The 15170-nt window shown below is 42.1% G+C and overlaps 1 protein-coding gene across 1 annotated transcript in view; it reads right to left on the reverse strand.

The window, feature by feature from the left end:
- The window catches only part of LOC121871980 (probable GPI-anchored adhesin-like protein PGA55), a 179968-nt gene extending 165509 nt beyond the window's left edge, over positions 1-14459 (reverse strand). Inside the window, exon 1 of the mRNA XM_042374601.1 lies at positions 14205-14459. Within this exon, the coding sequence (XP_042230535.1) occupies positions 14205-14255 (51 nt within the window). The 5' untranslated portion in view covers positions 14256-14459. The remainder of the gene's footprint in view (positions 1-14204) is intronic.
- Between the last annotated feature and the right edge of the window lie 711 nt (positions 14460-15170).

Genomic DNA, 15170 nt, shown 5'->3' on the forward strand with positions numbered 1-15170 from the left:
ACATTTTCCCGTGTCGTCAGAAGTACTTGGTAGTTTCAGGAGATGTTGGTCAAGAACAGCCTGAGTCTGGGAACTAAGATTCTCGTATTTCAACGGCGGCACCTCTGTATTGGTGTACGTTGACCAGGGGGGAGAGTATCGGCTGTCTGTCCATTGTGAGACCCACAATAACGAAGGGTCTCTACCACGAGTCTTCAAATCAAGTGTTACTGTGTTGAGGAGTCCTTATATGTACTGCTGGGGCCATTAAGGGCGCACCACTGGTGGCAGGCGCGGGCTAACGATCGTGTGATGCAGTTTATAAGTGCAAGTCACAAGAGTTAAGAAGAGGGATACCAAGTTATGTTATATGCAAGTACTGACACTATTTGTCTTACACCTGCGTATGAGGCTGCAGCCCAACCTGGAATTATAACCACAAAGTTGAGAGGCAAGAAGGTTGTCAGTAAAGGCAGTCAAGTCCCTTCTAGCACTGCAGGGGGACGTAACTCTGTACAGTAAAGACAGAAAAATACTTATTATGGAACCCGTCTGACAACTGTCTGTAATATAGCCATACTCCCGAGTCTCTGGTTCACATCCATTACTACTACTTGACAACTCCCGGGGATGGTGAACCTCATGTGCCTACACCAAACAGCTCCTCCCACGAAAAATAATGGCCATAATAACGCACCACCTTCGTTTGTATATTGGCATTGTTGTCTCACCATGCATCACTCACACGTAACTTTACTACCAATTAAACTCTCGTAAAACATCCGTGCAGCACCAGGTTCTCGGCGGCTACCCTCTATTGTTGTTGTCTCCCCCAGGCAACCCTATCATTATGTATCTCTATAGTTCCGCCTCTCTCACCTGACTCAGTAAATATCTCGCATCTCTGCCCTCCATTAATCTCTATTTATGAACTTCTCTCAATATAAGTATCACACCGTATCTCTCACTCCAAACATTTCTTATCATTATCTCTGAATTAAATCTCATTTTTCACATAACCGAAATCGTTCACTCGCTACATTTATGCACGTTCTCAGCCCCTTTAGCGTAGCCCAGCCTACATTACGCAGACCTTCGTCCACATATACGTTTTCCCACTCTCACATCACCACACAAAGAAATTCCTTTCACTCTTCCACAGTGTGTAACGGAGGTAGTAACGCTGTTCCTTCTATTACTACCAGATTTAACAGCAGTTGCACATTATTCTCCCCCGCCTAGTGATGCTACGCTCTCCTTTACTATCAATAATATATTCGACTTCAGGAACCGGCTAATCCTTCCCTCGTGGCTGGTTCTCCAATACCCTTCCCTGGTGAGGACCTTTATCTAGCAATAGTAGACGTACAGGTAAGTGTAATCTCACCACCCAAGTTAGCCAGGTAAATATGTTCTCAGTTTCCCAGTCTGGCGAAAACGTAACATCAGAAGAGTTTTCATATATTTGAACATGTTGATCCAAGGAGCTTAAGGAATCGACGCCAGGTACGAGGCGAGTTATTACCAGGTGTGAGAGACCGTCTAGAGACGCCCTAAAGGAGTAAAGTCAAGACCCAGTATTTGCATAGAGGGGCAGCGGGCCATCATTACCTCACCCACAGATAAATAACCTACCTGAGGGAGGGGCAACACTGAGGAGGTAGGACGTGTAGGGGGACTGAGTGTACTTGGTGATGGGTGCGGGGAGGGGTCTGGGTAACTAGTGATGGGGTGAAGAGAGTGATGGGGTCTACAGTGTGTCATCAGGGCCACACATTAACTATATACTGGCTGAAGAAGACTTACATCTCAATGAATGAAATGGGGCACATAATTCCACACGTCTAGCTGCAACATTACAGGTGTGTTGGTTGGCGGACACATTTATAAGTAGGATCTGTATGCATACCCTGGCGCTTAGCTGCCCACGGCCACGAGGACATAACATACCCGTGTCCACACAAACAAACAGGTGCTCACATATGTAAAGATAAAACATATGAACCCCTAATGTGTCGACCTACACACAGTCTGGATCTCCTTAGACACATACGGTACACTAGGCCTCTGTATATATACATACTAATAAAGGTAAATAGAGGAAGGAAACCCCCGCTCTTTACTCGACGTGTGACGCGAGGATAAAACAGGCGGCTTGAGCACCACACAGGCCCGGGCTCCCCCAGGCGCCTCCCTCTCACAATAAAGGTAAAATTGTTTCCGCAATGTGGTATTTTCTTTGTCTCCGCAGCCTGGCCTGGCCTGGCTATTTGATGCTCCACCACACAAGATTTTGTTATACTATAGCAGCGTAGCCTTTGTGGTAAATAAGTTTGGAAAAATATATCAAAGATTATGTAAAACAATGGTATATTGGTGTGCAGTATATATATATATATATATATATATATATATATATATATATATATATATATATATATATATATATATATATATATATATATATATATATATATATATATATATATATATATACCCTGTACAGTATATCACTGTGTGGACAGATTGTTCCGAGCAGCAGCGACAATACCCATATTTCACCCAACAACTACAGCACAAAGTTCTCACATAACACATCAAACAAACCCAGGAGCATCTATGCATACAAATTTCGTATACACACGCTTGCTGGTCAGGCTACAACAGCTGCAAGAGTACACACAGCCCATAAAACCCGCCCCACACGCTGTTGACACTCACTGGCTCACCACCACTCTGAAGCCTCGCGGGCCGCAGGTGCTGTACCTGGCCTAAGAACCTCACTACTGGACCACCTAACACACCCCCACGGAAATGCCGTAATTAAAATCATTAGTATTCTAATTTTTGACTACTTCATATTCACAATCGTTAGGTTAGCTTAAGTTTGGTTGAGTTGAGGTTAGGTTGAAATTGAGTTAGGTTAAGTTGAAATTATGTTAGATTAATTAGGATTAGGTTAGGTTACGTTGAAGATGAGTTAGGTTAAGTTAAGTTGAAGTTGGGTAAGGTTAACTCTGGTTTGGTAAAGTATGTTTAGTTCCCGGGTATGGTCTCCTGTCCCTTCACCTATCCTAACCAAGCTGTTAGTGACCAAAACCTGCCCGGTAAGTAAGGCCCAAGTTAACACACTTTTATGTTCCCTCCACAGAATACGGACAGAGGGAGCGGGAGGGGGGGGGGAGGGGGGGAGGAAAGGAGGAGGAGTTTAAGTAAATACAGTATACAGTATAATTATATAGTTAAAGTATACAGTTAATACGAAGCGTCACACAATAACTTTAAAAATAGTTTTGTGGATAAAGATTAAAATATACATCCCATCAGTAGTGTTTACCAGAGTTGGGAGTCCCGGAGATGGAAAAGTTGGCGGAGGGAAATTTTACCTAACTCTCCCTACAGTGCCGAGGTAATGCAGACTTGGCGGTGCCCCAGACACTAACAGCAGCTAGTTACTGTATAGACTACCGGGCTAGTCATTAGGCTGCAGGGCTACTCGTCACCTCCACCAAACACCTACTAACTTTCCTCACTGGGGATGATAACCTCTCCACCACTTTGATATTGCACTGTCTTAATATTCACCCCGCTGTCGACTCAGCAAAGTTTGTACAAGTGGAAAAAGTATACAACAAATGTATAAAATTCAATAAAATAAATGTCAAAAGACAAGAGAACAGAAAACAAAATTAAAACAAATACTAGTGAAACGATAAACTGAGGAGGGAACAAACAGTGGGAGTGAAGCTGTGAAGCCTCGCACAGTGTCTCTTAAGTCCTGAGAAGTGAGCAAAGTCTGGCGTCAAGGATACTGCTGCAGGATTACGAGAGAATCCTGTTCCTGAATGATAGGAGGGAGGACCATGGAACACACAGTTGTAGGATCAAGGAGAAGGATATTAAGCCGGACGTATCCTTACCGGAACTACAATATATCTGAAAACAAAATACTGAACCACGAGTTGAGGCGGCCAGCTGTTTCGCCGGACCCACACTCTTAAGGCCGCATTCTTCGGTATCAAGACCAAACTAAATTTACTCCCTTTAACCCTGGAGGAAATACATCCATGGAAAACTCAATTAAAATGTCAGAGCTATTTCTTCTTACCCACTACAAACAGCGCCACAATCAGCCCTCCACGCCCACTCAGCCCTCAAGCACGCCCGAAAAACACTTGAAGAACAAAAGGAAAACTGGTAGGGCAGAGGAGGAGGAAGTGAGGGCGGGAAGCGATGTAAGGACGCCCTTTGTGTTGAAGGTGCAGTAGTGGACCTGGCAACAGGATCTTGCATTTACCTGGAGTGTGCTTAAGCATCCTTCATGCCCGTGTCGTGCTGCTATGGCTCGCTGGAGATCACACGTGCTCCAACACCCTTATTAAACACGTACCGTCCGTCGGTCACCTTGACCACGTAACGCATGCGTCAAGACGCACTCAAGACGCTCATATTATAAAAGTTGATCACCATGAGCTAGTTCTTCTTTGTGTTAAGCTACACATTGAGAAAAATCTCTTATCCAAGAACATTATCAGTCAGGTCAGAAAAGACAAGCATTGCTCTGCTAAACGCAAACAAAAACTCGTGTCGTCCCCATCCGCGGGTTTGTGGAGTTGGTGACTTAACACACACACACACACACACACACACACACTTACTTCAAAGTCACAACTTATGACAAACTTCCCAAAGTGACTTTTTCATATTCTGACACAAACTTTCCCCCGTTGTAAACTTCTTATTAATCTTCCGGTCAAGTTTTCTCCATTATCACGAAAGACCAAAACAAACGGCCAACACAACCACTAAGTTTACAACAGTTATCACAGCGAGGACGTCCAAGATCACACCCACACCTGCTGCACCACACCCACATCTGTAAGACCACAGTAACCTAACTCACCACAGCTCAACCTCTGCCACACCAAAACTAAAGATCTGTCTCACTGAAGCCGCGATATAACGACAAAATTTCCAAAGAATCAATAGTTAATGTTTCCTCTTAACTGAAGGTCTGTCTGGTTAAGCTCCAACACACAATTGACTTGTTTTAATGATACCCCAAAGGCAGCCGTAGAGACATGGATCACAGTATCAAGGCATCAAGTACAGAGTCTCTTTCAAGTTGTTCTTAACCCAGTACTGACCGTGTTGGAGTCTGATTATGGTTATATTAAACACATTACGACAGCGGCAGAGACGTAGGTACACACACAACGAGCGCCGCCGGCAGGAGGAGGCCATAATAATGTTTGTTCTAGACAAATACTCAGTACATGTAGTGCGTGACCCTGCAGGCTTGTCTTTTACGCTGGACTCCCGGACCACTGAGAGACGACGCCTCACCACCCACCAACACCTGAAGACTACTACTATTACTGGGCTACCACTATTACTGCTGCTACTATTGTACCTACAACATCCGAAAACTACTACTATATCTACCAACATCAGAAGACTACTATTACACCTACTATCATCTGAAGACTCCTAGTACTACTTGATTATAAAAGTTAATTTATTACAAGTATGTGGGCACAGATACCCCGCTTCACCCACACTGGCTAGTACCGCTTCCGGAAAAATAATTTCTGAGTAAAATAACTACTGTATTGTTGTGGAAGAGTAAATCTTCAAATGACAAGATAAATAATAAATGAATCCTCAGCTTCAATGAACACGAAAATAATGGTTATAAATTAAATCAGGAGAATTTTTTAAAAACACAGGACTGAGATAAAAGCTCTCACTAAAGCGTATACATTACAACCCAGCTAACTGCCGTATTATAATCAACTAACACTCCACAGGCCTTTAATGTCTCCACACCTACAGTAGCCCCAGAGTCACGGTCAACACGAGTCTGGTGATGCAGAAAATGGCTGCCAGTACAGTCCAGTAATTGACGTTCAGGCTCTACTCCGCCCACTTTTGGTAACCTTAGCAACAGTTGTAACTCAAATACGTCAACAGGTCATGAGTTACCATGCCACATCGGTCACTGTTCATGTGTTACTTCCGTATTAATATTTTGAAGTGTGTAACTGCACTGTTGTTAATGATTTAATCAAATGGAATGTAAGATATTTCTATACACGGTGAACACCATAAGTTGTACAGTCTCACCTATTATTAGACTAACACACCCAAGCCTGCTTCATAAAACAACAGGTTTTTGTTAAGTGTGATACCTGGCTGGTGTCCATCCCCTCTGGCACAGTACACGGCTCCACGCTCACACCCACGACAAACCAAACACCCGGATACTTAAAAAAAATTATCATACGCCATGTTTTTACCTGACAAGAGATACGTGGCCACATTGAACTTATTTGGGAGACAATCCAATTGTGACGGCATTTTACTCATCCTTCAACCAGGCAGACTAACACACACAGGGATACTGGAATAATCTGTGGTGAACTATACCTCGTGTTGTACCGTGAGTGATACACCTATTGGTCCTCACAAGGTACAGGAATGATCTAATACTGTACCACCATTAAGAGCCTATCATTATGTGTAAGATGAAGTGAGTCAAACACGTCCTTACATCAACAAGTAGCTAAGTGATAAATTAAAAGTAGCAACTTTTGAGACATTATTTTTGGTGGGTAAGTTCAGATAAATCAGTTGGGTACGTCCGTAAGTCACCAGTGAGATAATCCGGGGCTGAGGGAAGAGTGTGAACATCCAAGACACTCAACAGTTGAACGCCTCGCTCATACCATCGTTCATATTACTCATCAGGGCTGGCAAGGATCCCACACTATCAGCTGCCAAAAATTCCACATCACTATGATTGTATATATCAACAACAGACCCTGTACACCCCTCTGACCGCCTGCTACCTACACGTCGGCTCTTACTTTAATAAAATTAAATCAAACTAATCAAAAACCAACAACCATCACCACATTTCAGACAATAAAACAACAACAATCTATCAGTTGTAACCCAACAACTAGACTCTAACCTTGAACAAAGTCTTCCTTCCACTTGGTAAAAAAAAAAACCTGCTGGCTGCCAAACTTCAAAAAAAAATCGCGAAAAGTCTAATAAGGGTTTCTACAATATCATATTTCTTCCATTCTCCTTTATTTTCCGTCTTCTATCTCATCTTCTTTCCTCAAGCCTCTTCCACTCTGCTCTGGTAACTAAATTTGGTGACCTCGCAGGACATATAAACGTCTTGGCTAGATTGCACTCACGGAGGGGAGAGTGGGGGGGGAACTCACGAAGGCTGGTGCATTTATCAAAACCGTGACCTCTCTCTCTCTCTCTCACACTAAAATCACATAACAAACTACAACTTTCAACAAAATAAGACAATATACAGTATAACTCCATAAAACTGCACAACAATTCCCGTTCCAACAACAAGCCACAAATACGAGATAATATTCACTCCTAAAATAACAACACACACAGAGTCCACCACTACAAGTCCCCCATAAAAACTACAACAACTACTACAATAAAGTCCATACACAACACGCGACAAAAGCAACCCATTAACTACAACATGCCATCAGCTGGAAAAACCCACAAGCCATCTACAACAACAATCTATCCACAACCGTCAAGCCAAACACAACCTGATCAACAACAATTCCGAGGGCAAGAGCACACACCTCTAATGACAGTTCACCTAACCTACCGGAGGGAGGGAGAGAGAGGAGGGAGGGGAGAGGAGGGAGGGGAGAAGGGAGGGGAAGGAGAGGAGGGAGGGGAAGGAGAGGAGGGAGGGGAGGAGGGAGGGAGGGGAGGGAGGAGGAGGGAGGGGAGGAGAGGAGGAGGGAGGAGGGGAGGACGAGGCTAGTTTACCGGCCAGTTCATTAACTCTTTAACCATTCAATCCTCTATTGAAGTCCCAGGGCAGAGGGAGGAGTGAGGAGGGGGTGGGGTGGGAGGGTGAGGAGCTGTCACCTGGCTTCACTTTAACTGTCTGTCCCACCCCCACTCTCTCTGTCACTACACTGACACTACAACCACCTACACTGACACTACAACCACCTACACTGACACTACAACCACCTACACTGACACTACAACCACCTACACTGACACTACAACCACCTACACTGACACTACAACCACCTACACTGACACTACAACCACCTACACTGACACTACAACCACCTACACTGACACTACAACCACCTACACTGACACTACAACCACCTACACTGACACTACAACCACCTATACCGACACTACAACCACCTACACTGACACTACAACCACCTACACTGACACTACAACCACCTATACCGACATCTACTCTACACTGACACCAACTCTACAACACCAACCCACACATACACCACTAAATACCGAAGTACCCTGACACGTTTAAGTCTGCATTAATTTTTTGACAGCCTGTGATGAGGCGTGAGAACTAATGGACACACACACACACAACTGAAAAAATCAGTATCGTAGTCACATAGCGAGGCAGGTGAACGTTCCCAAAATTGTCCATGCGATACATTAACATTACAAATCTATACAAAAAAAATTCATAACTGAAAAATCGATACACAATGACACAACCATTTCCCCCGCACTGTACGTTTGTCTGGAATAGTCACGATTACAAAAAAAAATGATTTTCTTCACTGCACTGTGGCAGCTGACCAGGCCCTCACGCTGTCATTCACAAATATAAAAAAAAATCTTGCATTTGTGACGTCAGTTCCAGCACACTCACAGTCATTCACAAGTAAGGGGCGTCTTTTTTTACTACACTATGTGGCGTCGGGTTTCAGCACACACACTCATTCACACGCCTTTAAACACCCCCCCTCCACACCCCCGTGCGCTGGATCAGGTCACGCCTGCCCGCGGCTCATTCTAATATTTCATAGTTTTATAGCTTCCCCTTGTACCGTTTGTCAATAATCGCAGTTCCCACTGTGAATGCACGCCAACCTTTTCTCTTATATAACTCAAAATAATGTCCCCAGCAGTTTATAAAAAAAATATCCCAACACACTGCACAGTTTAGTCTATTCCTACTGTTCACAACAAGTGGGGTCAGTGTAAAAAAGTTAAGTGATAAAGACATTTAGGATATTTCGCCCTGACCTAAATATGTTTTGTTTTTAGTTAGCGACGCGAGGAGATCGGACAATGTCTTTCTAATCAACTCACTGAGGCGATTCCTTGGCACAGAAGGGAAGCAGTATATAACTTATGTTCTGAATAATATTGCACCACTTCCTCCTCCCTCGTCTTGCAAGTTTTTCATTACGTGAGCGACCTGTTTTTAAGGCTTAATATTACTAACGTAGGTTTGATCCAGGACACTACTAATCTAGCAGAGCCCATAGTCAGGCTCCTCAGCTCTTTGGGTTGGTGAATAAGGCAGCTTGAACTATATTTCAAAGTGGTGAATCAACCCCGAAATAAAAATTGACAGACTTTATAGTACCGGCGCCAAGTTTGCTGACTGGACAGATACGGCTGTACTGTAGTAGCACCCAGCTGTTGCACCTTGTCTCCCACGGCTGAGGACGACAGTGTGGAGGAGGAGGAGGCTGGTTGGTGATAGATATACGGATTAACAGATCAATCTTGGCTTGTGTTGTGGAAGAAGACTTGGCGTTCCAGATCTCCCCCAGTAAGAAACCTGTATTACTACTTATATCTGGGTAAAGTCTTCCTCTTACGATACTGGAAGCCACCACAAGAAGAATACTCCTCCCGTATTTACATACTTAATATTCAGAGATTACTATATAATTGTATTGATAATTCTTAATGTATTACGGTATCTGAGTCAAAGAACCACTTTATACTGAAGCTCAGAATAACTTCCTGGCGCCCAGTGAAGTCTTCATGAAAAAAGTAAGTTTTCTTTCCTTGCGTTCCAATTTTTTAATGTCTGCCCCCCCCACCCCCCTTCATGCACCCCAAGCCTGGTGTCCCGGATATGAACACTGTCATGCCCATGGCCTGAGGGACCCTGCGGCATGGTCATAACGAAGTGGGCAGCGACCGGCTGTCATACACAAACCGGTCTGGGTCGTGGTGCGTCCCCCCCTGCTAACTTGCCGGGTTCCTCTCACCTCCCACCTGTCCCCACCACACTCACCCACCATACTCACCCGCCACACTCCCCTGGACACGAATTCTCCAAAGTCTGTACGACACAAAGATAGATTCATAATTGCCCTAATGTTAATTTCCCCCAGGCACTGTAGACAAATCTAACTGGCTGAAACTTTGACACAAAGTTAAAGTCTTATAAGCTTATACAGTTCATCCTAACTGGTGACGGAGGAAGACTTATCGAACAGCTTCCTCTTCCTGTGGTACTGAAGATGTGCAAACGCATCTACAGTAACTAACCCAGAGATGCGTTTTCATAACTCCAAGTGAAAAAAATAGCTAAATACTGACCGTAATCCTGTCACCTAAACACATGGTGAAACACACGAGCCTCACTGTCTAAACATAAATAATGTTCCCAAGACCTTTCCCCAGCAATGGTCAGTTGTTCAAGTATAACTCGGCAATCGTCACCAGGGTCATGATTTGCTCTATACCAATTACTGTACATACCTGTACTCTACTGTATTTAACATTCGTCTTATTTTATTGTCTCTCAATTATGCAATACATCCAATAAGGACAAACTGGGATTGCGTTTAAAATACCGTATTATATACAGTATAGCTACACACACTTCAATAGACTGAAGGGGTCGTTCGCTCCTGACTATAATAGAGATGGGTCCCAAGGTAACCGGGTGGTGGCGCTCACTCAGACTCGAGCAAGAAGTCCCGGTTCATTGTGACTGTATACGTCCAAGTCTATGGTGGACTATGTGGGTAGTGTATCTGTACATAAAACCTTGGCACTGCATGATCAGGACCTTGAGTTTCTATTGTTGAGATGAATCGAGCAAGGAGGGGCGTTGTTGTCACAGCCTTGAGTACTGTACTGTCGCTTTTCACTCACACACACACAACTAGCGGCTCCTGGGTTTAGGGTGGTCACTGGTCAGAAAACACTGGCCGATTCCTCCTCACTGTCGCCGAGGTCACCATAAATTGCTCACGCGCGCACACGCACACACATTTCCTTTGCCAAATCACCCAAATATTGTTTTTAAATCGTTGTCTGTCCCAAAATGACCATCAATCCATAATGTAAACCGGAACACTTTAGACTTCTAACAACTTAGAAGGGTTCAAGTAGGTAAAAAAACCACCAATACACATTTCCAAGAGAGAACTTACTCTCAACATTTCTACCAAATTTCGTTAAATCTGAATTCAAAACTGGAGCAGCGTGTAGAAGTGGTCTCGAGGTGGTGTGGTATCAGTCCCTGTACACAGACCCAAATTAGATGCAACTTTCATACATACACGAGAAAATGTTATTAATAATGGCTTTGCTTAAACAATGAACAAAACATGTCTCCATAATCGACAACAGGTGAATTCCAAAGTGTCAGGTGTGATCGTGTGGGAGGTATTTAAAACAACATTGTTATACGGTAAATAGAACCACGCTACATTGTCTACCAACACCAACTTCTGCCAGTCCTCCACCCAAACCCTAACCTGGACAAGTCTAACCACAAAAATCTACTGACATTTTTAGTATGAGCAACGATCAAAGAAATATAATTGAAAAGTATTTTTTAAGAGAAAATCAGACTTTCCCTAGTGATTAAAACAAAGGCCACTTTAACACAATAATAAAAAAAATTATGTAGATGAACGCAATATAAGTAATAATAGTAGACAACTAATAAGTTCTAAACTTATACGGCAGTAGCAACTCTCGGAGGAGGACCACAATATAAAACAGGTACAGTAATTAACCAACATGATTCAATTAATGAAGCGGGTCATACAGGCTGCTGGTTGACTGACACACACCACGTAAATCATCTCTCACTATTATGCAATTCCTAGCTGATGGTCAATGATACCGTCCTGCAACAATGGATGCTCTCGTGTCTATAATTTTGTGTTTATTAAACTATTTTTCTGATTACGGAAGATGGATGGGAGATGACTTGAGTTCAGTAATTCTTTATCCAGTCTGATAAACATCTTGTCCAAAAGAACGTTGGTTTATGCCAGGGCAACTCTTTAGTTTACCAGATGTAAATCGCTAGATTGAAGACGTTAAGTACAGTGCCAGCCAGACATTACCCTGTGCACCGAAAAAAAAACAGTTTACAGTGTGTTTTATCTGCCCATGGGAACAACTTTCACTTGTAATGAACTCGATATATATATATATATATATATATATATATATATATATATATATATATATATATATATATATATATATATATATATATATATATATATATATATATATATATATATATATATATATATAAACGTTCCACAATGTTTAATAGAGACTACACAAGCTTAAAACCATTTAACGGATTACAAACTGCTTACAGTTCAGATGAGGGTAGCCATAAGTTGCTGAGAAAGTTTATGGCTCTATGTTTTCTTCCAGAGCAACATATTCCTGGAATATTCCATATTGAAAGAATCTTTAACTGGATTTTCTTAATTTTGCAAACTATATTGAAAATACATGGATCAATAGTTCTGTTGGCCACCTAGTGCTTGGAGTGTTTGTCAGCAGAGCGTGAAAACCAATAACGATGTGGAAGGATGGCATAATCGCCTCAAGACGAAGGCAAGGCACAAATGTCCCTGTACCTCTTGGTTAAGCTTTTACATGACGAAGCAAGCCTAGTTAAAACGCAAACTCGGTTGGTATCTGAGGGAAAGCTCAAGCGTTACCAACGTCAGACATATATAAAACTACAGGCAAGGATATTCGCTCTATGGGAAGAATATAAAAAAGGCGACCGAAGTGCACAGCGTTTCTTGTCTGCAGTCTCCAGGATGTATGTAGGGTCCATAATGGGGACGGGGGTGATCAGGAAAGGAGTGGGCGGGAACAGGGATCTTTTACGTATTATATAGGTATAATTTTGCATATTTTTATTATTAATCTTCTAAAAGTTATAAATTTGACTGACAACATTTGAATGAAATAAAACTTTCATTAAAGTTAATATTCATTTTGGTTCTTAATACTGATACTCCAATTCAAATAGGCTAATGTCGATATACAACGTCAAACACTCGAAGTTATAATTATATTTTGGTATACTCAGTGGTGACCTCAGCCCAATCGGAAAGTAGGCCGCGATCACCAAAAAGGGCCGAGATCACAGAGTCGAAGTCACCAAGGGCCGACTTCACCTGTATTCGATTCTTCATACACACAACTCAGCGCTGATACTGGTGCTTATGTTCGAGTGTCGACAAAACCAAGTTCATTCATATAAAAGCCTTCACGTTCCTTTATAATCACGATGAACTCTACGAGAATGTAAGTTGCTTCTCCATTCCGTACAGACACACACACACACAAACATACAGATCAATCTTGACTTCTGTTATGGAAGATGATTTGAAGTTACAGATCCCCTCATTATGAACCCTGTATTACAACACACACACAATGATTGCCGACCCGATGGCCAGCTTGTCGTGAATCAGTTTATGGTGTAGAAGCTGCCCACACCACCACCACTCACCCGGCGTCAAGGAGTCGCCCAAGACCGGACACTGACAACTGCACTGGCTAACCCCTACCACGGAATACAATTTACCAATCGATTTATCATTCAGTACCGCATTACTACCGGGGAGACAGAGGTAAATAGCTTAAACATTCCAATGGTCACTTTTGTGTTTACAGTATAGTAAACCTCAACAAGCGTGTTACGTCAATGGCTCATAGATGTGTTGGCTCTTTAAGAAGCTTCCTCCAAAATTTTCACTCACAAAACCCCCAACGAGAATGCGAGTCAATTTTAATCTCCACGTATAGACTGGACAATGCCATTGCTTCATGGATGTGTACAGTATTAGTAAAGAAAAAACATCTTGGCACAGGTTGTTTTAACGTACAGAATTTTGTTAATATAGGTGCTACAGTCTATAAGCACTATTCACTAAATCTTAGTTTCTATACATGACAAAAAATAGTCTTTTAAAATTTAGGTATTTCTTGTATTTGGTCATCGGTTTGGGAGGAGCGTAACTTTGGGGGTAGAGACCGCGCGAACGTCCATTCACCCACACTCGGCTCACTACTATTGCTCTCACATAACACCCTGTTCTTCCAGACCTGTACCACCAGAGCTGAAGTGTACTCACCCATGTTACAAGGGCGCTATTCATGAACTCCTCCACGGAGTCTGATGCCATTTTGAAGACCGCGTCGGCAATTACTAAAATTACATGAAGACACTCACATCATAACACTACAAGCCTCTGTGGGCGTCACTCTCATCAAAGAATACTTTACAATCAAATGAACACAATCTTAATATCTAAACAAATTGATTAAAACACTTTCACATTTTCATTAATTCGTCACTGTTAGAGGGTCGTACACTTCACCGTCTGAGAGGAGCAATGACACTAACCATTTAACAAGAGCACGGGTCAGAATTCCGCATGGACGTTGCCGTTCGCAATGGAAAAAGTTCGTACAGTGTTAAGAATAATTATCAATAACAAGACTAATAACTACAGGCATAGTCATTTTAATTAGTGCTTTGCACGTCTAAATTTTGATATTTCGTAACAGAATTATATGATACAGGAAGAACTTAAAGACTGCAATGTTGTGATCTCAATCAGTGCACACAAAGTATTAGCTGCCAAACGTAGGAACGTTTAACAATGTTGGAGTACAAACATTTTCTGCCTACCACAGTTAAATACATTAATATCCTTGTCAAGTTGTCAACAAGCAAATAATCATGCATGTTTCTTTCTCTTATAATAATTTGTTTCAATTATATAAGTGAATATTTCGGTCACAGATTAGGTTTAAACATCCAGAAATTATGTTCATTGGTGACACAACCAATTAAGCAAATATCAATTACCTCGTGTTAGGATACTCTGTTAGCTTTCATATAAACTTTGATGCTATTAACATTTATTGCTCTATTGGTAATATTCCATTCTTATTGTTTGCACATACTAAAAGAGGTGTCTATATTATAATGTACCTGTAAATTTTCATACATATAAAAAGCACATTTGGAAAACTGAGTACAGTATAATATACCTGTACTTTATGTACTGTAAATTAAAGCAACCAAGCCAATG

The sequence above is a fragment of the Homarus americanus genome, unplaced genomic scaffold (assembly GCF_018991925.1).
Source record: "Homarus americanus isolate GMGI-L3 unplaced genomic scaffold, GMGI_Hamer_2.0 scaffold51476, whole genome shotgun sequence".
Classification (NCBI taxonomy): Eukaryota; Metazoa; Arthropoda; class Malacostraca; order Decapoda; family Nephropidae; genus Homarus; species Homarus americanus.